At 39.6% G+C, this 25,621-nt stretch overlaps 1 protein-coding gene across 2 annotated transcripts in view; it reads right to left on the reverse strand.

Moving 5' to 3' along the window:
• The window catches only part of si:ch211-127i16.2 (probable flavin-containing monoamine oxidase A), a 99,303-nt gene extending 78,089 nt beyond the window's left edge, over nt 1-21,214 (reverse strand). The window contains exons 1-6 of one of the 2 annotated variants that reach the window (XM_036140075.1): nt 20,952-21,214; nt 20,780-20,867; nt 18,410-18,590; nt 17,878-17,992; nt 8,619-8,776; nt 5,736-5,825 (exon numbers count right to left, since the gene is read on the reverse strand). In XM_036140075.1, the coding sequence (XP_035995968.1) occupies nt 5,736-5,825; nt 8,619-8,776; nt 17,878-17,992; nt 18,410-18,590; nt 20,780-20,867; nt 20,952-21,069 (750 nt within the window). In that variant the 5' untranslated portion in view covers nt 21,070-21,214. The remainder of the gene's footprint in view (nt 1-5,735; nt 5,826-8,618; nt 8,777-17,877; nt 17,993-18,409; nt 18,591-20,779; nt 20,868-20,951) is intronic. The other variant, XM_021317296.2, reaches the window with a different exon arrangement.
• Nucleotides 21,215-25,621: the final 4,407 nt, after the last annotated feature.

Genomic DNA, 25,621 nt, shown 5'->3' on the forward strand with positions numbered 1-25,621 from the left:
GGACAGCATGAGTTGTCCATCTTTCCCTTCATTGTGTCAGTGGAAGCTGTCAGATTACCAGGAGGGAAAAGACACTGCCACAAGCCGGTCTTTGTGTTCATCAGCTGATATCCATTGCCATGGACTTGATTTGAACCAAGCCGTCATGCTCTGTGGCCATATTAAGTCCAAATGTCCCGAAATCAGCAGATTTTGTGTTGGCGGCTTTCATCCAGCCCCTTTTCAACGATGGATCACTCAGTTTTTGAGGCAAAGACCAACCAGATAGTAATAAAGTTTTTTGTCTTCTGTTTTTAATTGGAGCCTTAAAATCTAATTTCACTCAAATATACATTGTGAATGTGCAGTTAAACGATAAAAGTCTATGCCTCGACATCCCTGTTTTATACCCATTTCTTTTAAGCAATTAAATTAATCAATACATTAAATAAATTGATGTTGTGCCTTTCCTAAAAATCATATAATCACCATAGATTCTTAGGTAGCTGCCCAAATTAGCCGTTTAGAATAACACAAAATTCTCTAACTGAACACTATCCATGTTATTATGTTATGTAAATGATCCCTTTTAGTAGCTATCCTCCTCAGACTGGTAGACAGCATGCACCGCAAGACACCTGCTGGTTGACTCCTTGTTGATTTCTCCACACACACGATTGAAAAATAAATGACTAAACTGAGCTTGCAGTACTTTCTGAATGAATCACATGCTGTGAATCACAGTTAGAGTTACTCTTCAATTTATGTGGATAACTAAAATATTTATAGATTCTGCGTGCGTCCGAGTGGTCGCCCCTGTCATAAAACTATCTTGGTTCAGTTTAGAGCGTCAAAACAAGTTTTCATTTAGCACTTTTCTTCAGGCCTGCTTGATGAATTACCTACTGCTCCTTTTTAAGATTGGGTTGCAATAGGAGCCTTTTATCCACAGTGGACAGAGACAGAAGGTGGGAAGACATGCAGCAATGATGCCCAAGTCAGGAATCCAACCCCAGACAGTTGTGTGGACTGATGTCCACCTCCTACTACTTTTGTCTCAAATTGGATCTTACCAGGTAAACCCATTTTGTTGGTCCAAAATAGCCTGTGATACACTGTAAACAGTGTTTCAGGTTTTTCCCTTAAAGAAAAAAAAAACAAAAAAAAAAAAACAACCAAGGCCTCACAGATGGTTCTGTGTAATAATTCATTTGTATGCCAAGCTAAATACCAAGGCAGACATCCAATAACACTACGGACTAAAAATAGTTTTCATCAGGAAAATGAAGCAACAGGTCTCTACAAAGTGAACCTCCCGTCATCTTCAAGGAGGATTCCGAGGTGTTTTGAGGTCAGAAAGGCTTCTCTCCACAGACTCTGATTGAATCTGTCTTCACTTTCGCTTTTATCACCTGGTTTGTCAGTCTGTCAGCTTGAAACAAGAACAGGATTAAGCAAATTGTAAAAATTGCTGGCAAAATTATAAAGAGTGAGATTACTCTAACTAGAAGAAACTAAAAAAATAAATAAAAAAAATAAAAATCCTGCAAAAGGCAGAACACAATTCCTTCTTCACATCACCCACTTCATAGTGGTTAGCTACTACCATTGGGGAGGAGATTCAGAAATCCTAAATCAAAAACAAACAGAAGGAAAAAAAAATTTACTAGCCAGACCATCATTCAGATAATTTAAGGTTATCAGGCTAGATTTTTGTTCAGCCTGTTTTAGTTGATAATTGTACATAATACCCATGCACACAGAAACAATCACATAATGAATTTGTCTATGTTTTCTTGTCCCACCTTGCTGTAAGGAGAATTTCTTTAAGGGGACACAATAAAGTGATACTTGACATGACTTGTGTTCTGGGCCTGCCTCAGGGTGGGACGTCCCCAGAAAAGCTCCAAAGCGGAGCATCCTGAACGGATGCCTGAACTACATCAGTGGCATTAGCAATGACTCTACTCCAAGCCTCTCACCTCATCAACTAGACTGGGTCCAGTCAACCAGCTGAGGAAGCTGGTGGCTGGGAGTTGCGTTTGGCGTCTCATCATTTCAGTCAAGATCCATACCTCATCTCCTATAAAAGCTGGTTAGATTGTACCGTGTTTCATACTATGATGTCAAAATGGATCAAAATCACAGGAAGGTTTACGACACCTTTTTAAAGCAATGCCACATATAATTAAGGGAGGTCTGATGGCTAAGGAAAATCCAACCTGGCACCAGCAAAGTGAGCCCTGATTAATACAGATCAAGCTTCTGTCTCCAGTTCCAGTCTCCCCTTAAAAAAAAAGACTTCAAGATACTAGAACTCTTCGATTTGAGGACCCAGAGGAAGTGTTCCACCTTTTCTGATTAAGAATCACTGTCTCTGTATTAAATACATCATCAATACAACATCAATTTTCAGTGGTTGGTTCAAAAACACCCAACAAAAAGAAAACTCATGATATATTTAAGTGTGTCAAGCATGCCTGTGGTTGAGAGTCTTTTAAAGACGGTTTTAGCTTGCAACGCATGGATTTAGATTTGATGGATTTAGTTCTGCGCTGTCTTTCAACAAGACCATCCTGGGTGTAAACACAACCTTCCCAACTGGGAGGGCTTTTGTCCTTGCTCTGCTTCAGCCGATGTGAAGTGGAAACTCTAAAATGCCTGTGGCTGAGAGTGTCAGTGTGAATGTGTTTTTCCGTCAATAAGTGTTAGCACTTTGATAGACAGGCAAAATGTCAAGGTTCTGCCCTGCCTCTCACCCAGTTCATGCTGCACAGCTCACTAAAAGGCTTCCGGAAACATTGGACATAGGGAGATATGGAAAATGCAAAACAAGTTTTTTTTTCCACATTTCAGTCTTGTTCTTTCATAGTTCAAAAGGCAACAGAACTGCAACAGACTTTCAATGACTTGACATTGGGGTTGTCTTTAAAAAGCATAGACTGTCAGTTTTAAAGAACCATTTTCAAAACTGTTTTCAAGAAGATGTACTTTTTAATTGCATTTTATAATCCTAATGTAACCTCTTTATGTATTCTATCAAGCTGTTTTCACTGCTGTCAGAAAAATGGACTCTCTTCATCTGACTCTAGAATACTTTGGCATACGGAGGAGATCAGGGTCAATTTAAAGACTGCAAGGTGCCCTCAAGTTGTGGCTTCAAAAAAACAAAGCATTACCCTTCCATATGAGCTGGTATCAAACATCTCCATCTCTCCATTGGTCTTATCCATGTCAAAAAACAAAACAATTTTCCAGGAATGATATGAGATTTCACTTTACATAGCTAAGTTTAATCACCATATTCTGTTTAGAGAAAGGATGACTTTACCTCTTTTTCCCCCCAAATTGAACCGAGGCCGGTAGAGTTTAAGATGAAGCTCCTGGTTTTCTACAATGCTATTTTTTTAAACAGGTAAATTTGCATGGACTTCCACTCCTAGAAAGCTTCACTAAAATTCTTTATTTTCATGAAAAAAATTCCCACAAGAATGGTGGACGTCAAATAGTATTGAAATGCCCTTTTTAAAGCCTTACTGGAGCAGCACGCAGTAAAATGGCTTGTACTTGTATAGCACTAGTCTTCTAACTAGTCTTGACGACCTCCAAAGCGCTTCACACTACAGTTCAGTCATTCACCATTCACACACACATTCACACCCAGTATATTGTTTAAGGTCACTGTCAACGTTTTACCAGCTTGGCATTGTGTTAATGAGTCAAAAACTGAGAGTATCTAACAAAAAAATTCAGTACATGGTGTTGTTTAAGTGTTCCCTTTATTTAACGACTATAAAGTGCACTCAAAATCCTCACATTTTCATAAAAATGTATGGTGTGCCTTATATGTGATTACCGTTCTGTTTACAGACTGATTTTATGTGGTACAATGCGCTCAAAAATGTATTAATGTATTAAGTATGGCTTTAGTTAGCAACGAAGCCGCTCCACTCAATGGATATTCAGAGCATTACGGTACACTGTGTCACCACCTGAACGGACCCCTGAGCTGTCTACAAGACTGCCTGGCTGTAATGTCTAAACTAGAAGTGCATTTATGTAAGGCAGCCCGCGCCCAGAGTATGCGCTAGCAACAATACACCTAGTAAATTGATTCAATATAAAAAGTTCTGTTTAATTTGGTGTTGCGTTAGAAACAGGGTAGTGTAGTCCAGCTACTCTGTCCTCCCAACAGAGACAGATAGCTCTCCCTCTCAGGAGAAAGCAGTGTACACGGAAGGGTGGACCTGACTGCTCACACGGTGCGTTCAAAAACCACACTTCGGACTCAGCCCCGTAGAGAGATGGCACTACTCATACTCGTCTACCGGAAGCCAAATGTCAACAGTAGAAGAAGAAAAAGGCAGAAGTGTCGGTGCTCACTGTTAAATATGAGGCTTACTAGAACGAAACGAGCTGCCTTGGTATGAGGGCCCGACATCCACAGGTGGGGGTTATGCTTACAGCCCAACACCTTGCAGGACATTTGGCATTTGTCAGAGAATTGGAGAACATTGGAAAATTCACCTCTGGGGCCCTGAGCTCTTCACAGATGAAAGCAGGTTCACACTGAGTACATGTGACAGAGTCTGGAGACGCCGTGGAGAATGTTCTGCTGCCTGCAACATCCTCCAGCATGACCGGTTCAGTAATGGTGTGAGGTGGCATTTTTTGGGGGCCGCACAGCCCTCCATGTGCTCACCAGAGGTAGTCTGACTGCCATTAGGCACAGAGATGAGCTCCTCAGACCCATTGTGACACCATATGCTGGTGCGGTTGGCCCTGGGTTCCTCCTAATGCAAGACAATGCTAGACCTCATGTGGCTGGAGTGTGTCAGCAGTTCCTGCAAGACGAAGGCATTGATGCTATGGACTGGCTCGTCCATTCCCCAGACCTGAATCCAATTGAGAACATTTGGGACATCATGTCTCGCTCCATGCACCAACGCCACGTTGCACCACAGACTGTTCAGGAGTTGGGGGATGCGTTAGTCCAGGTCTGGGAGGAGATCCCACAGAAGTCCATCTGCCACCTCATCAGGTGCTGGCCAGGCGTTGGAGGGAGGTCATAAAGGCAAGTGGAGGCCACACACACGCTACTGAGCCTCATTTAATCTTGTTTTAAGGACATTACATCAAAGTTAGAGCCGCCTGTAGTGTGTTCTTCCACTTTAGGTTTGAGTGTGGCTCCAAATCCAGACCTCCATGGGTTAATAAATTTGATTTAATTGATTGACATTGCGATCTTGTTGTTAGCACATTCAACTATGTAAATAAAGTATTTAGTAAGAATATTTCAGTCATTCAGATCTAGGAAGTGTTATTTTAGTGCTCCCTTTATCTTTCTTTGACATACATACATACCATACATACACACAGCTCAAAGTTCATATGTATAGGCCAGACGATAAGGGTCCCTGCAGGTCATGTATTCTGTACACTGGCACTTCTTAAGTGACAGGCACAATTTACTGATTAGGTGCAGTATTTAATTTAGTAGCTCTGCAATACTTAACATTTAATATTTTAAAGTCGATGAATAAATAAACACATTACTACCCAGCATGACCTAAAGAAAATTATGTATTGATGGGTCCACTCCACTTAAAGCTTCGGTCTCTTAACTGTGGATGAGGGGGAAATTCAGGCGCAACAGAGAGCACCTTCACATGAGACAGCCTGTTTCCCCAGTGAGGAAGCTGTTATCTCAGTGTCACGCCTCATCAGTCCCCGAGTGAGACGTTACTGTACTCTACCTGCCATATGGCCGTCACAGCAGAGCCCAGCCGGACGTTCTTCCAGCCAACCCGCTGGGCCAGACATTCAGAAAGTTGTTGGGTGCCTCCCTGTGGAGAAACAGATAAGACACCATGAGTCAGGCTCGACGTGGTGAACATTAATGCCCTTTCCTGGACCAAAGGAGGAATTGTGAATTTCTTTACATGTTATGGGTGGATATAGACATTTCAGTAAGGGATTCCTGTAGAGTTGAAAGGACATAAATAAACATTTTGGAAACTTTACTGATTCATTTGTGTTCAGGCTTGTAGCATCCTGCTGTTTGCATTTCCATGTTAGCCATCAAGGAAGCCGACGTTAAAATGTATGCAAGAAAAAATGCTCGCGGAGGGCAGTGGAGATAGCACGGGCTACATCTGAAAACTGGAAGTGGGAGAATCAAAAGTTTAGGCGTTCCGTCCCCACACACAGACTGATTGGTCCGTTCAAGCTCCCACCCCCAACGCCCGCACGTGGGTGCGCAAACACACACACACTCTATAGGTTCTAAAAAGTTTCCTCTTTAAACTTTCTAATTCCCTCTAATGAACTAGTGTCACCTAATAACACTTACTTAACCTTCATCCGATCCGGTTTTGAAAAAGCAAACAAATAGGGCATAGGCAAAAGATACGAAGACATGCTCAACCAATCACGTGTTTCTTTGTTTAAGTTACACCCCTCCCTTACTTAGGTTTTCCCTTCCCTACCCCTTTTTGCAGATGTACCTACTTGAAGAATGCAGCTAAAAGTTGCCAGAGTAAGGATGTTACATTTAAAATACATAATTCATGCATTGATACTGAATCAATGGTCACAGTGACAAATCGCTATATTAGCCATATAAACCTTCACTTCAAGTTGTGGACGTCACAATATCCATTTTCCTAATTAGTTGGAGAAAGTTATGAGAAGTGTGATCTAACTGATCTATCAAACTGGCACGCTGTTCCAAGATTTAAAGGTGCTTTGAGGCAAGTCTCCACAGAAGCAAATCCCTGTTTGTGACAAAAACTAATTCAAAATCTAAAATTCTGGAAACATTCAGGTAGATATAAAAGCTCAGAGTCTCATGTCAGGTTGACATCGGTACAATTTTACTCCTTGTTTAAACAAGTTTGCTCCTCAGATGACTCCTGGGATCAGCCCACCCATTTCTGCAAACAATTGTCACAAAGATATACTTTATATTGTGTAAAACTTAGTAGCAGTGAATGGAAGCGGCTGAAAATCTTACTTATTAGACATTATTTAGCCTCTCAAACTGTTAAAACTTAAGTCCATTTGCAGTTTTTTCAAAACATCCATAAATAAAATGTTGCATCAAGCTAGTCATACTGAGAGAGAAGGAAATAAAAATTAAAGTAGCACTATACAGCTGCACTCAAACAGCCTGCTTCATTTGCCTCATGAACAAAAGCACACAAAAAACATAATTTGGATAATTATTCAAAAATCAAGCAGACAGCAAATATTTATTTACGCAATCCACGGAACAGCTGTCCAGAAAATGTAAAAATCATCGTAAAAACAACACAGTTTCTTAGCCTAGAAACATTTTTCTCCCACCCATGGACACCCTGGTAATCTGTCGGCTGACTCCACAACACCGATCTGTCAGAACCATTACATGACCTGCTGTGGCCTCATCCTCAAGATGTTTTATAATACAGGTTTCTGAGAAAAGGATTGCTGGGTTTAATTAGCTTCAATCTCTAATCAGCTCAAGCTATCCATTGTCTATACTCCCCTGTGCTATGCCGGAGGTAGAGTACACCCTGGACAACCTGACAGGCCGTCACAGAGAAACCTAAGAGTTACCACTTAATCTAACGGGTTTTTGGACTGTGTGAGGAAGCCGAAATAATCAATCAATGAACTGAAACATATGAGTAAACATATCTATAGGAGCAAGTAAAAACTGAAAACCAAAATGTAATAGTATAGTGTATAATGTTCTCTGTTCCATATATTCCTAACAGGGCACTGAGACGGCTGATTTACTGTTGGTTCCTAGAGGTTCTAAAAGCAGAATGGGAGGCAGATCGTTGAGTTATCCGGTTCCAGGGTAATTAGAAAAAAGTGTTTTTGAAAAACAAATTCTTAAAATGTGTATACAGGCCAAGTGTGCTTTGGTTATGTTTAATACATTTGCATATTTATTTATTTTTTTAGACCTTTTGGGTGTAAAATATTGTGATATTTGCCCTTGGTTTTGACTGACAAATCTAACGTGGGAAAAAGAAAATAGAGAAAATACTGCAGGTGTAAGCTGCCTTTTCTACTGTGGGACCAACAGTAGTAAATCTGCTCCGGATGGCATTTACGGTATCACTCTCACTGCATCTCGGGCTGTTTCCGTGTTTACAGTTATTTCTTCAGGGCATATCTGGAATTAAATCATAAGAATGCTGCTGTGAGTGAAGAAAAGTGGAACCAAAATAAAAAAAACGCCTTTCATAGGAGGTTCAAACTGAAAGCAGTGATGCCATTTTCTGAATGACCTTGTTAATCCATTAGTTCTCACTGGTTTCAGCCCCTTTCTACACTTTAGCACAGTGGGAGGAGAGTGGGATGGCATGTGAGAGTGTAAACACAGAGTACAGAAGGAACATAAGTCTCATGCTAAGGGGGAACACAGAAAAGTAGCGAAATCCACAACAAGTTCAAAGCCAGGAGTGTTAAGATGCTCTAAATCAATGTTTAAGGACCAAAGAAAAGCAGCATGTTCCCTGAGACATGGCACAAGCTGAGCAGACTGTGATGAAAGGGCTTAGCCCAACTCCAGTGAGTAGATATCTAGTGGCATTGCCAACGTTTAAAATTGCAAGAGTATCAAGGGGAGGATATGAGGGATATACCTTTATCTTGAACTCCTGAGCACAGCCTGGAGTGCTCTCCAGAAGCGCCATGAGACCTCCAGCTGCAGCGGCGTACATGAGGAAGAACAGGAAGGACATCTGGGATGGCTCCACACCAAAGACAGACCTGCTGCACACTCCCAGTTGCTCCTTCAGTTCTGCCACAGGAGAATTGACGAACACAGACATGCTATAATCAGAGCCATTTCCCTGCTACAACAGAACTCCACTTACACATATGTTGCAGGCTGCAAAAAAAAGCGCTTTATTCTACAACAAAAAGACCCACTGTCCCATATGAGAAGGCAACCATTACCTGTAATCATCTTGTCACATACAGACTTTTCTTTTCATTGTGAAGTCGATAAATTCAGCGCCACAGAGAGTCATTTCTTTTAACAAAAACATCTGATTATGACTTCTGAGGGCAGAAGTCCCTTCACATCGGAGGGATGTCTCAACAAAAAGGTACAAGCAGGAATAAAAGCATACTAACAGCAGAAACTGAAACAATAAATTCTCCTGAACATCGACTTGGATGGTGTGAGCTGACGCAAAAGGCTTCTTTACAGGCATCACAGCAGGTTATTTTTTTTTCTAGAATTATTGGAGATTATCAGTCATTTATTGCTTACATCTGAAACATCAGAGCTGTCATAGCTAAATCCCTTAAATAAAATCAGTCTGAATGGCTATATAATCTTCAGAATCCAAAGGGGAGTTTAACAAACTCATGTTTACCTTTATGACAGTAGGAGAGAACATTACTTCTCCTGGTATGTCATCTCAACAACTGGTTGACATTTAGATACCATCAAATGATTCTTATAGAGACACCAAGATGACAATCTTTGCAGCAGTTCTCTGACAGCGAGCTTTGGCATTTTATTGCTTACCTCCCTTAAATTGTAAATGGTCTGAACTTGTGTAAAGTGCTTTGAGTGGAAAAGCCCTTTACACAAGAGCAACATTCACCAATTGGACCCACTGGTGGGAAGATTTCGCTCCTCACCAAGCCCTGTTTGCCATGGATGCACTTTTAAAAAAATCCATCAGAATGCAGAGTAAATATGGACAAATTTAAGCCATTTGCTTTCGCTGCTTCACGAAAAATCAATGGGGCTTGAAAAGGGGAGGTAACAACAACACTGCATTGTGGGATACCTGGGCATTGTGAGATACCTGGGCATCGGGAACCTGGTTTCTGTATGTTTACATAGCCTACATCCTGTCTTTGTTTTTTGTTTTTTTCAGTAAAAAAAAAAAAAAAAAAAAAAAGTTGCAGCCATACTGTATCATTAACTGTCACTTGTTAAAACGACGGCTTTGGGAAAAAGAAGTTTGCCAGTATGGAATCAAAGCCAAGGAGCTTGGATCTCGTAACTAACAAATAGTTGCTAAATGCACCCTACGATAGCAATCCTGAGACGACCCAACCTCACTTCCAACTCCATATTCCGATACGTGCGTTTGTTCACAGAATTTGACCGCATTACCACAAGGCATTTCAGAGGGCTCAGGCTCAGTTTGGCATTATTTAGTCCTGATTTACTAGTCACCATATGACTTTCTGATAGTTCTGTGGACTGCTGGGAGATGGTGCCACGTCTGTTAATATCTGCTCATCGCGGCCGTTGCTGGGGTTCTATTTAGACTCAAAAAGGACTATCAAAACATTATCTGAACAGACGGTTGGAGTAAATAGCCATATCTTATGATCAACTGGATTTTGGTCTGTTTGGTGTAGGCATATACCATGGCCATACACCTTAAAAAAATAAATAAATAAATCTGATTTTACCATTTATATGGGCACACAATCAATTAATTCGATCAAAATGTGGTGTATGTGTAGCTGGCTTTATTCAGAATAGAACCACTCTGACAGTTATCAAATTTCCCTTTTAAAAAAAAAAAAAAAAAAGGAACAAAAAAAATTTTAAACAACTTTGCCCCGACAACTTTGCTTCCCAACGTATTTCCGCCACTCAATGTGGAAATTGGTTCCGTTGGGCACACACGGGCACTCAGATCAGTTTGCCACATTTTGAATAAATTGATACTGACAAGTGTTTAAACGCATATTGATCGGATTATCAATTAGCACCCCCCCCCCATTTTGGAATATAATTTCATTTCGATTGATCTTAATCTGATCACAATGTTCCGGCTTGTTTATACGTTTTTATTCCGTTTGCCTGCTTATTCCGATTACTTTTGTCCATGTAAACGTAGCTAATGAGTTCCTAATGTTTCAACTTTTTTTTTTTTTGGATAACTTTTTTTGTACATTTATGGTGCATATAATTATACAAATTCCTATCCATATGCTAAAGTCTGTATTATTAACATTTCTTGGTAACTAGCATGGATCTCTGTCAAGGCCAAAATGATTTAATTTATGCAGACACTCATGTCACATTGTAGATCCCACAAATTAAGTTGGGAGCCATGCTAACTATGTTTTGCCTGTCAGTGGAAGTCATTCAAGATGAATTATGCAAAAAAAAAAGGTGACATAACTAAATCCCCATTGGTGAAAATGTCCCAACTTCTTACTTCTGGTTCACTGTACAAGAAACTAAAAATGTGAAATTTACCGAGATAAATAAGCAAAATTCAGTAAAGTGGGAAAACAGCTATATTTGGTGGTCTCTAAAAAGGATTCATGAGCAGAAGAAGAAAAAAAAAAAACTGCTGAGTAACGGACAAAAACAGTAACAGGAGGAATCCAGTCCAGAGCAAAGGACACCGCTTAATCTGCAACAGATTGCAGGCTGTATGCTGGGATATACAGCCTCGGGTGATATGGTTGATTAGTACCACAGAGAGAGAGATATACAGATGGAGCATGGTGTGATGGCCGTTTCCTTAAAAAGCCCATGGAGACTACAGCAACACATGATTTAACCGTTGTCTTGGAGCAGCAAACAGAGCCGTCTTAACACCAATAACAGTCCTTATGTTAAAAGGTATTTTTAGTATAATTTAGTCAGAGTATATTGGTGCCAGTGAAAAATAAACAAGTAGTAGCATGCGATTTAGCACTCCAGCCATGAAGATGTGATGGGATTCAAGTTTAGGTTGACGGCACTCTAGTTTGCGAGTCAGAAAGCCAGTGTTCTAAATCAGGTTGGTTATTAGGAGACAGGATATGCTGAAAACATTTTACTAAAACATGGCCACTGAAAAACAGTACTAAAGTAGGAAAGTGAAGGAATGTTCATCATTGCAGAGAGCAGATTGTTGAGTGAAATTAAGTTTTAGGTCATTGCTGCACTAGGAGTTATAGTTGCATTGATTTTGTAGCCGTGGCCCATATCTGCGGTATAAATGGTGCATAAGACATGCAGCATCCATGCGACTAAATTGTTTTGACAACATGTCAATGCCAACCTGCCTTATTAAAGTCAGTATGTTATAATGTTAAATGCATATTATGGCATCGCCATGGAAATAAAAGGCAGTAATGTTACAGGGGCTACTGAGTTGGAAACCACCTGATCTGACAAACATTTTCATAGGAAACATGTAGCAGCAGACTTGAAGCAATTGGAGACACAATCAGATGGTGGAGAGAAATTGCTTTTTGGAAAGTATCTAGAAATGTCATCTTGAAATAGTCATTGATTGGCTGGCAATGAGTTTGGGCTTACTTAGCATAAGCTGATAGGCGTCCGATGTAATTTGGAGGGCAAGTCATCGGTGAGTAGTAGCAGAGAGGAGTACATGAAAGTTATAGGTATTATGAATGGTAAATTTAAATTTCAAAAAAAATGCCCCAGTGGGACAATTGATAAGAGTGATCTGTCTTCTTTGCAAAAAGGAGTTTGCTTACCACCAAAGAAGCTCAAGGTTAGCCTACCATATCAACACGAAGAACCCAGCAGTGAATGCTACAACAGCTAACGTTAGCAGCGAAGACTTTAGCAGTTGAGCAAGCCGTAACAGAACTCGTTGCCAATCTAAACTCGATGACAACATCCTGCGTATGAGCAAGTCAGCGATCGACAGGGTGACAAAAGTGCTTTCCAACTCGATAGCCATGAACTGCAGGCGAATAAACACAGTAGAAGACGAGGGGTTAACAGAGGTGCTGCAAACTGCGTCCGGTAATCCATCATATAAGCCACTGTGCAGGACAACTGTAAAATGCAAAAATCGGCAAGATGAATAACAGCGCAAAGAAAAATAAACTCGAGAGTTTGATGAAGGATTTGCCAAACTGTGTTGCTATAACTGCAGATCACTGGACCTCAGCTGACAACCACAGCTGTTTGGGGGTAACCGGATATTTCATTGACGGAGAGTGGAACCTGAACTCATTTGCACTGACCGTCATGAAAACAGAAATCAGGCATTTTGCGGAGAAGTGCGCAGAACATTTCCTTAAGGTTCTTTTACAAGAATAAAGCAGACAGCTGGAATGGACTCAGGAAGGCGGATTTTTGGTTGCAGCAAACAGAATTTCTGGAGATGAGTGACAATCAGAGCAAATTGTAATTTGGTCAGAGATCTGGAAACGACCACAGAGCCGTTTACTTGTTGAGAAGGTGCAATATTGAGCATAAATACTGTGAATGTAGATTAAACAGACATGATTAATATTAGGCAGTCTTGTTATGTTTAAACGACCATAGGAGAACATTTGTGTTTTTTTCTGTTTTAACCCACTAACTGAACAATAGTGTTGACACTGCCCTTTCACTTTTTAACAAAAAGTAAAACATATCTACTTCCATGTCTAGTCAGTTTATAAATGACAGAGTTGACTGGATCCATTCCATCTAGCACCCCCAAAGATTAACATAATCTCTCTCTTAACTTTCCATAAAAAGTTGAGAGATCTGAATTGAGCAAAAACAAAGTATAAAACACCAAAACAACAACTAATAGGCCAGCAAGACATGATAAATCATTCATAAAAACTTTGTATGCAACCATTGTGAGCTACTGACATATTTTTTTAATGAGATAATGCGGCTATGCACCCTGGTGGCCAAAACTGAAGGTTGTATGTAGCACTTGGGAGTAGTCTCAAGTGCTACACAAAAACAAATGCTTTATAAAGCCACTTGTTACATATATCAGAGTGTAATTAGTTTAAAAGGCATAATTAATCTCTCCATTTTTTTAATCTCTTGACAGCACTATCATAATTCTGTTTTGAGTGATCAGTACTGAAATGCAAAATGTATCAATTTAGGGGCTTATTGGAATGAGTGGACAAACACCTAACATGACAGCTGCATGCATCTCCACAGCTGAGGTGTATTCCGGATTGTCCAACACAAGCTAGCAGAAGACAATGGGAGCACCCAGGAGATATGTTAGCCTTCAGAGACGACCGACCCTGCAGAGTGATTGTGTGTGATGAGTGAAGGCTTTTTTAAAGGGTTGACTGTTTGTTCAACGTGCAAGAGGAAAATTGATGACAGGAACATGGATAAAATGTGTTGTCTGTGCCTGCTTGCAACATAATACATAATGCAAGAAAGTTAGTTTTTACCCTGATGCAGACGGGGGAATGACTCGCTTTGTCTGTTTAACTCGTTAAATTCTTAGCCATTTCCACAATGCAATTAAAAGGTTATTAGCACAGGCATGCTGAGAAATAAATAAATAAAAATGTCCAGCTGGTAAATTTGGTATATTTAAAGAAAAAAGAAAAAAAATACAGTAGTGCACCAGTCGCAGTATGCTGGAGGAATATACAGCAGGTGTTGAACTCCTTGAGAAAGTCTAAAATGTTTGAAAATGTGTACAAACATAAGCAAAAATTGGTCTGAGCAGAGATTGAGGTGAACATGTTCTTACAGCAAATTTCTCAAGTGTTCAATTATTGTGATTCTCAAAGTATTTGCACCAACACAGACCCAGGCCAACATGCATGTCAATCTTGACCCTATACATTTTATTACGTTATGATGCTAGGGTTTCTGGAATGACAATTGCAGACATCTATGAAAGCAATTCACATTAAAAGGATAGCACAGAAAGGAAATAGTTCATTTGCGTAGTTTATCCACCAATCTGTGGTTTGCTAACAGTCTAGTTGTGTGTTGAACACATTTATCTCACACCATGAAAGAACAGTAAAGCAGGTTGTGTTGGTCACAGCTGCTCTCTGAAGGTTTCTCTCATATCAAAACTCAGATGGGGTTAATTTATGGCTTTAATCCTTTATATTTGTAATGTGTGAGGCAAAATGCTTAGTGTACAAAATCTTCTTGTATGTTTACACATGATTATTTTGAACCAAGAGTAAACATGTCATTAGCTGAATGTTCAACAAGACAGATTTAAATGTGCTATTCCAGTCCTTTAATCTTTCTGAAAAGATTAAAGTTTTTCCAAAACTGATACTTGTCTTATACATTTCAGGTAAAAAAAATAATAATCTGTTACAAGTAGTGGTGGGACACAAATGAAAACATTAAGTTTTTTACTTAAGCCCCTAAGTACTTAGATTAATGAATTAGTCATGATTAATCACATTTATCAAGTAGTAATATTTGATAAATTAGGCTAAGTTACATTTACAATACATTTTGTATTGAATCAGCACAGACATGCCCTACAAATTGCACAGCCATTTTTATTTATTGTGCTCTTTACAGTTTCAAGGAAAATCTCCAAGTGCTACAAAAGCACAGAATGAGTAGCACAAAGCTCAAGCAACACGTATTGTTCCTAACATCTGAACCCCCAATCTGTATACTACATAATTAAGTAAAAGGCAACAGAAAAAAAGAGAAATGTTTGGTATTTAAAAAAAGTGTTTTGGCATAGCAACTGTGACAGATGCATATTTTTTTTTCAACATCACACTACCAATATTGCTTTAGATTTAAAACTTGTCAAGTTCTCTCAAAAGCAATATTGAACTTTATTTACACTCATTTTATCCAGCGCTGTTAAATCAAAATATTTTAATAGTATAATTACGGGGAAAAAAAAGAATTCATTACATTTTTTAACGCATTCTTTTGCCAATTAGAAGCAAAAAATATAAAATGGTGCTATAACCTGATTGCATAAATGTGCACTCCATTAAATTGATACATTGTTGTAACAATTTTGATTAATTTTTTTTAGTCTTTTCTAATAGGGATGTATCATCACCTAGCATACCTGCCAATAATTACCTGCTCTGCCTTGCAAAATATTGATTTTATGAATCTAAATCCAAACAACAACAATAATGGCTTTACAAAATGAAAGTCCTCTTGATCCTCAGCTTTTCAGCAGATGCCTGAACATTCCTGGGTGAACGTTTGATATTCTAACTATTCACCTTGAAAAATAAACCCAATTTCCGTGGGCAGAAAAGTAACCCCACAGCATGGTGCTGCTACCACCATTTTTCACTGTATGAATGGTATACTTACAATGATGTGTTGTGTTGTTTATGTGCTCAACATACACTTTGATAACCTTACCTGCAAGATTACAGTATTTGTGTGTTCACAAAACACACCAGAATCCATCTCGTACCTCTCAGGCTTCAAAAGTTTTTGTCGGAACAAAAATCGGTTCGGGCCAATCACAATGCAGTGTTGTGGTTTAAGGTGCGCTTTAAGGTTTTAATGATATTTCCTGTCACTCATTATGTCGTTACACCCCTACATCCCCACTAGGGCTCTGAGGTCCTGCTGACTGTTCCCCACACTAAATTTAAAACTTTGAGAGACAGATTTTTCTTCTGTTGCTCCAAGACTCTTGAACTCCACCCAATCAGCTCGGAGTGTTCTGCTGCATGTCCCTCCTTTCTCCAAACAGATTCAGTGGGAGCAGACCAAGATTGATGAGTGCTACACATTATCAATCTAGCTAGCCAGGTTAATCTTTTGATACTGTGGTTCAATAGAGTATTTCATATTTTCCCATAAGGTTTTGTTGATGTTTTACCCTATCCTTTTATCTAGAAGGGATAGTTCCACACCGCTGCTCTGGAAATATGGAGAATACAGGTGATCGTTGTTGCACGTAAAACACAATTGGTGCAAACCAGAAATTCCTGCAGCCACTTCAGTGTTGCACTGGATGGATGGATGGATGGAGATATATATATATATGGAGATATATATATATATATATATATATATATATATATATATATATATATATATATATATATATATATATATATATTTATCCTGTCAAATTATGTGAGAGTTTTTTTTTATATTAAAATTTCTAAAACATGTTTAAAAAGTTATTTTTTTCCCTCAACTGAGGAAAAAAAAATCTAGTTATTTCTTTTCAATTGAGATTTGATGTTTTCAAAGTGTTCCTTTAATTCTTTTGAGCAGCGTATAATGATTCAAATTGGTAAAATTAGCAGACAGCACAGGATACATTTGCACTTTATGCTTTTTACTTTATCCATAAATCCAGATGCATCCAATCAGTTACGTAGACAACGGGTATGTCTTAAAGACATAAAGACATGGATGACTTTAAAGTTCCTGCTTTTAGATTCAAACAAGACACAAGTTGGACTATTGTAATTGATTACCATCAGGAAGTCCAAAAATGCAGTTCAAAGTTTTCAGGTGATCCAAAACGCCGCAGGAAGAGTTCTAGTGAAAATTAGAAAGATAATTTTTCTACTTTTTTAGCTACCCTTCCTGTGCTCCCTTTTAAAATCAAGAACTATAAAATTATTTTGTCACATATAAAGTCCGTAATACTCAACTCCATCATAAATCAGAGATAGGATTGTACCACATGTTGCTAACAGAGCACTTCACTCTCAGACTCGCAGGTCTACTGGTGGTTCCTAAAGTCTCTAAAAGTAGAACTGGAGGCAGATCTTATAGTTATCAGACTCCTCTCCTGTGGAACCAACTAGCAGTTTTAAGTCAAGAGGTTATCCTGAGCCATCTCTGTAGTTTTCTACACTCTGTGACATTCTCCTACTACTCTCCATTTTGACTTTTTTCTGTTGTCATTTCAGCTTTTGACTTTATGTTCTCCCCCTGCTTTTCTCTTCATAAAAGCTACATCCGAGTCAATGTTTAGCTGTTACACCTCCTAGTAGGAAGACTTCGGCTGGGCTACTGCTGTTGACAATTGCATGTTCTCCTTCTACAGATGATACATTTGGCCCAGTCTTTCGGTGTTTAACCCTTTGGATACTGACAGATGAGAGTGAAAAGGCCCTTCTTCAAGTTATCCTCATGCAGATGTGTTGCATTTCATGGTGATTGATTGATCAAGGTTGCAGGTTAAAGGCGGTTAAGCTGAAACTGACCTTCAGTCCAAGCATTTTGCTCGACATACGAGTGCAGAGTCATGCTGTCCAGCTCCGCCGCATTGGGAGTTCTCAGCAAATCCTGAATGCACACCGTTTTGCACAGCCTGTCAACCTGAGCACAGGGTATAAACAGCCCATCACACACAGACACGCCAGTTCACCGCTTTGAAGACAAAACAACCCCATTGATACAGACAGCAGCGTAAGAACAGCTTGAGGCTACAGAAAGCAAACTGTTTTTTCCCCACCTGCACCACGCCACACTGCTGCTGCTGCTCCGAAGCATCTGTGCCCAAACTGGAGATGCTGCGGTACTTTGCTGTGTGATAAATGTATCAACCCAAAGAACACACACTGCCGAATGCAATCAGAGTTCACACCAGGACACGGACAAACAATTGTGACTTTAAAATGGTAACTGAGATTTCCAAGATATGAAGCCCTCCTCCTTTCTAAAGGTCTGAATTTCCCTCTGAGAGTCGGGGTTTACCCAGTGGAAAATGTCACCCACGTGTTTCTGGTGTCTCACCTTCCACAGTAGCTGGGTGAAGTCCAGGAGCACCAGCGGAGACAGAGCGGGGATGCTGGTCTGGTACACTCGCACTTTGGACGTCGGCCCACCAACATGAAGGACCTTTTTCCCAGCATTGAACTGCGGATAAATCTCTAAGTCCAAATCTTTTATGAGCTCCATAATGTGAGTTTGGGTGCTATGCAGGAAGAAGAAGAAGAAAAAAAAAAAACAAGATTCAAAAGCTTTATGAATCCTCATAAAACGCTACCTCGGATAACACTGAAGCAGATAAATATTTTAAAGCTGGGTTAAAAAAAAAAAATAAAAAAAAAAAAAAAAAAGATTGGAGAGTTCTCCTGAGACTGCCATTAAAAAGCTCCTAAACAAATTACTCCACAAAATTCTCCACAACCCCTCTTAAAAATAAAAGGTCATGTCTCTCAGTACCAAAAGAAAATACAATTATTTCTGCATTAATTGGAGTGGCATGAGAGGTAATTATGAGCAGATAACATCCATCAGTCCCCTTTATTTGGCTGTTTTGCGAGCAGATGTACTTCTCTGACATCCGCTCGTCCGATTAGCTTGGTGGAGGTTAAACCAGGAAAGGATCGCTTACAAAATTATTCCAACCCCTATTTTCACATCAAAGTCTAAATGTCTATGCCTGTTATTCAGATTTTTTGTAACAGATCAAAACAAAGAAGGGGATATTTATGAAGTAGAAAGAAAATGATACGTGGCTTTTAGAATATTCAACTAATTAAAGCATGAGAGGTGTGGCGGGCTTTTATATTTCCAGCCCCATCTGAGCGAATATTTTTGTAGAAACCCCAAGACTTTGAATAGGCCATTCTAACAGATGACCAAGCTTTGAAATAGACCATCCCAATGTAGTTCTGGCTGCATGTTTTCCCTGTATTTAGCTCCATCCATCCATGCAGAGGAAAACCATCCCCACATCATGAAGCTGCCACTACCATGCTTCACTGTGGGGATGGATATGCAAACTACAGGTGGATCTTATATGATTTAAATATTATCTACCACCTCATTAATTTATTTAAAAAAGCAAAGCTCATGTTTAGACAATTCAGGTGAAATCAAAAACAGAAATTGGGTTCAGAGCAAGTTTAACTATTACATAAGAACAATAAAGACGTTTTTTGTTTTTTTGTGTGTGTAAATAAAGCTGATTTTAAAGGCCTAAAAAAATGTAACAGTTGTCCAGCAGACAATCACTGACACCCACTACAAGGAGCAGAAGCCACAAAAGGTCATACCTGGAAATCAGAGAGTTGTATGCAATTCAAGAGAAGTTCAGTGGAAGAAAAAAATGGAGCAAAAGCAGATGGGGCAATCGCGTCCTTGTGAGAATTAAGAGGCAAACCCCATTTAAGAGTTTGGGAATAAAGTCACAAGGTGTGGACTGCGGCAGGAGTCGCACTGAGCCACTTAGATTTCCTCCCTTTCTGCTTTCGCTGCAGATTTATTTACTGTAATCTAAAAAGAGGATGTTGGCCGGTGAGCAACGGTCACATTTTTGGTTTGTTCTTAGCCCCTGTAAGACACTTCTAGGTGGCCTCTGGTTCAGGAGTTGCTTAACACAAAGAGTGCAACAGTTATTGCCCACATACTGGATATGTCTGCATGTGGTGACTATAATTTCAGACATAGTCCCATTCTTTATGGATTTCCACCTTTTATACTGCCTTTGCTTTATAATTGGCTCTAGGATGAAACTTGTGCATCTTGTCCCCCATCACACCTTTTTCCTTCCACTTAACTTTCCATTAATCTGCGTGAATAGAGAAATCTGTGAACAGCGAGCATCTTCAGCAATGTGGCCTTCCCTCGTTCTGGAGGATGCCGGTGGCTGAAACCTGAACAACTTTTAGCAGAAAGGCAGCAGTCTTCCCCAGGACAGTGTGGGCCATAAAAATAACATTGTTGTATTCAAAGTCCTCATGTTTTGCCTTTTGTAACATTCAGAATTGCCAAAGTCTCCCTTTTTTGACCGTGTTTCTGCAATAAATTAACTTTTTGGATGATATTCTAATTTATCCAGATGCACCTGTAGAGGTTGAGTGCAGAATCGTCTGCAGCATCCTTACTCAAGGGTTCTCATATAAATGAGCAATTAGGTTCCTAATCTGTTTGCGTGATGGGTATTGATGCTCCTCAATCCCCACTCGGAGTCTTCAAGGGTTTTATTATGAGCGCCTCACCTCTCATCTTTTTTTCTAATGGTCCCAGGAAACCGGAGACGCGCCGCTCCCCTTTTCAGCTGACAGGTGTTAAAATCCTCTCATCTGTGTTCTGTCCGCTCTGACTTAATTATGCGTACTGTAGATAAAACAAAGTCCCAGGTGAGGCTATAATTACCTTCCAACCCACTGTCCCCCAAAGTCCCAGCGATCAACGCCGTCCGCTGCTGGGATCTCCAAAGACACGGTGCGACCTCCCACTCGATCTGCCAGAAACACAGCAATCATGAACAGAGCAGATCACTTAAGGCTTCACTTTCCCCACATGTAACACTGTTCCTAATCCTAACCTTTCCCCTCCAGGATCAGGATTCTCAGTTTAGCGTCCCGTTTTCTGAGCAGATGAGCCGCACTCAGGCCGGACAGTCCGGCTCCGACTACAACAACGTCCCATATGTCCGCCGTCATGTTGCAAGTTCAGGTGAGTCTGATAACTTGGGTGCAAAAGTTCAAAACAGCTGTCGCTGATTGAGGATGACGTAATACGCAGCCGAGGTTCTGATTGGCTGAAAGTTCTCCGACTCCCGGGAAGCGCAGGAGCAGCGGGTCTGCTCCTTAGCAGTCAGCCGGGGTGCAGCCCGGATGCAGGGAGGAGTTTCCGTCTGAAAGAGAAGCTGAAAACGTTTCCTGGCGGAAGGAGATGTCAGCTGATGTCAAGGATGACCTACTAGAGCGATATGTTGCCATTATAACTGCATCAGCTGCTGACACTACGCATTTTGCGAAAACACTATATGTTTCTAAAAAATATATTTTGAACGGAATTGAATAATGTTATTAAAAAGAAACAACGATTTGGTGATAGATCTTGAGAAGTTTTTTTTTTTTTAAACTAAGTAATGTTCAATACAAACAACTACCATCAAGCAAGTTACTTATTTTGTTATATGTGGTAATAACGCTTTCAGTCTGTAAAATAAAATAAAATACATTTTAATCCAAATTATGTTTGATGTTTGGTCTGGTTGGTATAACTTGAATTTGTTCTAATTTAGTCAGCTGCTGTCTTTCCTCTGTTTAACTTGAATATTTATTTCTTTTTACCTGAATATGCCTTATAATTATATCATTGATAACTGTTCAATACTTACTATGGCTGTTTTTTGCTTGTTTTGCTTGGTTTACTTAAATTTTAGCCCTGGTGGTATGTTCATTTAGAACTAACTTTAGTGTAGACTAGCTGTTTTACTGATTGAGTGAATAACTCTGTGTTTTTGCCACTGTCACAGCCACATTTCTCCATTGTGGGACGATTAAGGAGTTTATTATCTTATCTTTATATAAATCACAGAGACGCAACATAGAGTTTAGACAGAATATTTAAATACACTGCATAAGAAAGCAAGTTGTATTTTTCCCATTATCTGACATTAAATAGGACAAAAAAATGTACTGTTTTAGATCAAGAAGATTGCCGAAATGCAGTTTTATGTGCTAGATATCACAATGTTGACTGACAGATTTTCATGATAATTATTGAAACCATTATTAATTATTTGTCTTTTCCCAAGTGTTCACATAGATTTGCTTGAGATTTTGTTGAGTTGCCCTTTAAACTAACAGGAAGCAACAAAGGCAGCCTCTTGTAGCAAGACAATGTCAACAGGCACAAAGCATAAATGACACATGAATGGTTGGAGAGGAAGAACCTGAGATGTTGTTGAGTTATGTTTCAAATTCCTCAGATCTCAAGCCAGTGGAGCATCTGTGGCAAAAAGTTTCACATAGTAAAATAAACTCTTAGACTTGATGTAGAGTCAATGAAGTTGTGTGGACATCTGGTCGCAAGACTGTGCAATACAACACAACACATGGGTATGCAAACATTTACAGCTTGCACTCCTCCATCTTGGCATCTTAAGCAGCAGCCTCATTCCATCATTATATGCTACAGTGCGTTTCCATATACTGCTTTTTCTGTAGCGCCTCGATGACCAGTGCAAACTGGGGTCCGTAATGCTTTTTTTAAAAGTGCAATCTTTACTTATACAGAGCATATACTCAATTTAAGTCTCAGTATATTAGCACTGCTTGTTTGTTCCTCACGCAATGCTTGAGAATGATACGAGATAGCAGACAGGGAGAAGTCAGAAAATGGCAGTTGTTAGAGCATTGCTCCCCTTTGCATCATAACTTATTTTAAACTCTAAACCATTTAGACAAGCAGAAAAGTCACTTGATCATCTGTATACAGTGGCTCTCAAAAATCTACACACCCCTGTTATAGTTCCAGGCTTTTGAGACCATGACAAGTCATTTCTGAGCCTCTTCCACATATGTTGCATTCATCCTCCATACTTCTACTGAAGGGAGGGGGGAGTTAACCAGATGCAATAACCCAGTTGCTTGCATGAATGTGCCCACACTTAGAATAAAACTTTGTTGAAACACTTTTTGATCGCATTCCTGAATAAACTTTGGTCGGAGTCCATCAGGGTGCTACATCTTTCCTTGCTCAGTCTATATACAAAAGTTCTCTAAATCCATCAGACCATGATGAGATCTCTTGTCCACAGCCTTCTTCAAGTGGTCTCAGAGATTTTCTCACTGAAATAGTTCTGGTCTGGATTTTGAGTAAGTGCTTCCAAAATGTCAATTCTCCTCTCATGATCAGACTCTTTTGTAGGTTTGGAAGTTTTATTTGACTCACAGTGATGCTGAAAACTAAATCTCTCTTCATCTTCAGGGTAGCAGACAACTGAAGCAGTTGACCCAAAGCTGACTGGTGTTTGGAAGCGTTCAAAGCTTCATCCACCTTGACAAAAAGTTTCATCTGAAGAAAATTAATCCCAGAGCATGACGCTGCCTCTACCAGGTTTCACTGTGGGTATGTTGGGGTATTTTTTTAGTCATGCTTAGTTCAACGTTGGCTTCATCTGACCATAACACATTCTCCCACAAGGTTTGGGAGGATTTTAGTCTGGCCTCGATATTGTCTTTGGAGAAAGAAAATAGATGTATCTCTCAATCATACTCCATATTCCAGACATTTGGAGAATACAGGAGTCTGATGTTACATGTAGAGCACAACTTGTACGTGTCTAAGGCTCTTAATCTGTCTCCCTTGGGAGACATTTGCCTTAGAGATAGGGGATTACACAGCACAAACACGTTGCCCTCTTAAATAACATCGCAAAGATAATAAGCATAAAAATAATGTAATTAAATCATAAAGCACATCATTAATAAGGTTTCATTCAAAATTTGTAAGTTAAAAAAACAAAGGGTGCTAAATTCTCATGATTGGGAAAAAAAATGAAGGAACCCATGCAACCATAAACAGCAACAGATGTGCCTCCAACCCATATTAATGAAGGAATAAACTGGTTATTGAGGTATTAATTATCTGGGTAGCATTGTTGGAAAGTCCGGCATGTTGTTCAGTGTTTTGGCAGCCTGCCTGAGCAGCTTCAGTGTCGTCTTTCTGTCAGTTTTGGAGAAATGTCCAGTTTCATAACGTCCCTGCTGTCCTATCTTTTCTCCAGTTCATGGCGGGCTCCCTGTTTTGTACCATGGTGTGTATTTATACGCGCAGATTTTTTTTTTTGCCCTGCTCCTGACTCACCACACACTTTTGTAGATACTCATTGTAAAACTGAGACGTAACTTCTCTGCAAACTGTGGCTTATGTGAAGGACGCGATTAAGCAAATGTCAAGCAAATCCTACAGCACGGCTGAGATTTACTTATGGTTGCTCACTTATAGATGTGCAAACACAAGAAGACTGAATGCTGAAAATTAATCAAAAGTTACTTCGACAAAGTTTTTGTTTAAGGGAGTTTGGTTTTTTTTTTGCAATAAGGATGTTGCAGCTATATTATATCATATTTTTGTCTAAAATGTGTTCGTTACTAGATATGAGCAGGATGTTAATCACGTTAGATGTGCTAAAAGGTTTGAAGGCATGCCGTTCGCTTCACTGATGGCTAAATGGTGTGGAGGTACACCAGCTGTACCTGGAGCATACTGATAAACTGAAGGCAGACTCACTACTCCGGTATTTATTCAGATATCTTTGCAGTGTCAGAGAGTTTTACAACATTGCACCTTAGAACCATGTTCAGGGTTTTTCATTAATAAATAAACCATTAGTGTGTTTGTATTTTGCAACGACTGAAAGAAAAAAAGTTTTGAGATTCTAACCTCAAACCTGCCTTTCTCACATCTCACACGTCCAGCATGAAGAAAAGTGCTCCTGTTGGGATGACGTGGTCTTAAATTATGAGGACCAGGCCATTGTATTTTGGTCTTTTCATTTAAAAGATCTGACTTGAAATACACCGAATAACATAGTGAAAGGCAATGTAAGGTTGTCAAAAGAAAAGATATCTGATGCATCAACTATTTACAGCTATACACCACAAAAGCAAGGACCAGTTTTTCTGAAGCACTACACCATGCTTCGGATTCTAGAGATTCTGCTAAGATTTAAGGTTGTTTGATCATGATAAAATAAGAATATATATACCAAGCCAAAAAATGATTTGCTCTCGGGCGCAATAAACAGAAATAAACAGAGGTGGCGACATCTAGCGACAGCATTGCAGAACTATCATAATGGTGGTTTGCTTAATTCATAAATCGATTTTAAATAACAGCGGGCCGAGCCTGACCCTCTGCAATGCCTCGCAGTAAAGCGGCAGCTTGGTCTGATCGAAGACCAACCGTTATTAATTAAATAAACCGATCTAACAGCAACTTTAAGAGCCTCATATCAGAACATTCACTCACATCAATCAACTCTGCGGTCACATCTGAGCCTCGGCAGGTATAACGTCTGCTTCAGTGAGCATCAACGTTCATACTGTTTTACCAGCGACATTCCAGTCTTTCCTGTCTTGGAATCTTTTTTTTTTTTTCACTAGATCTTAGACCTTTCTTCATTGTTTTGCTGGGAGATTCTAACAGCCATTAGCCGCTTCCTTGTTTTATCCCCTGCTGCTCATGCGCAGTGAAGCA

Source organism: Fundulus heteroclitus, chromosome 8 (genome assembly GCF_011125445.2).
Source record: "Fundulus heteroclitus isolate FHET01 chromosome 8, MU-UCD_Fhet_4.1, whole genome shotgun sequence".
In the NCBI taxonomy this organism is placed as follows: domain Eukaryota; kingdom Metazoa; phylum Chordata; class Actinopteri; order Cyprinodontiformes; family Fundulidae; genus Fundulus; species Fundulus heteroclitus.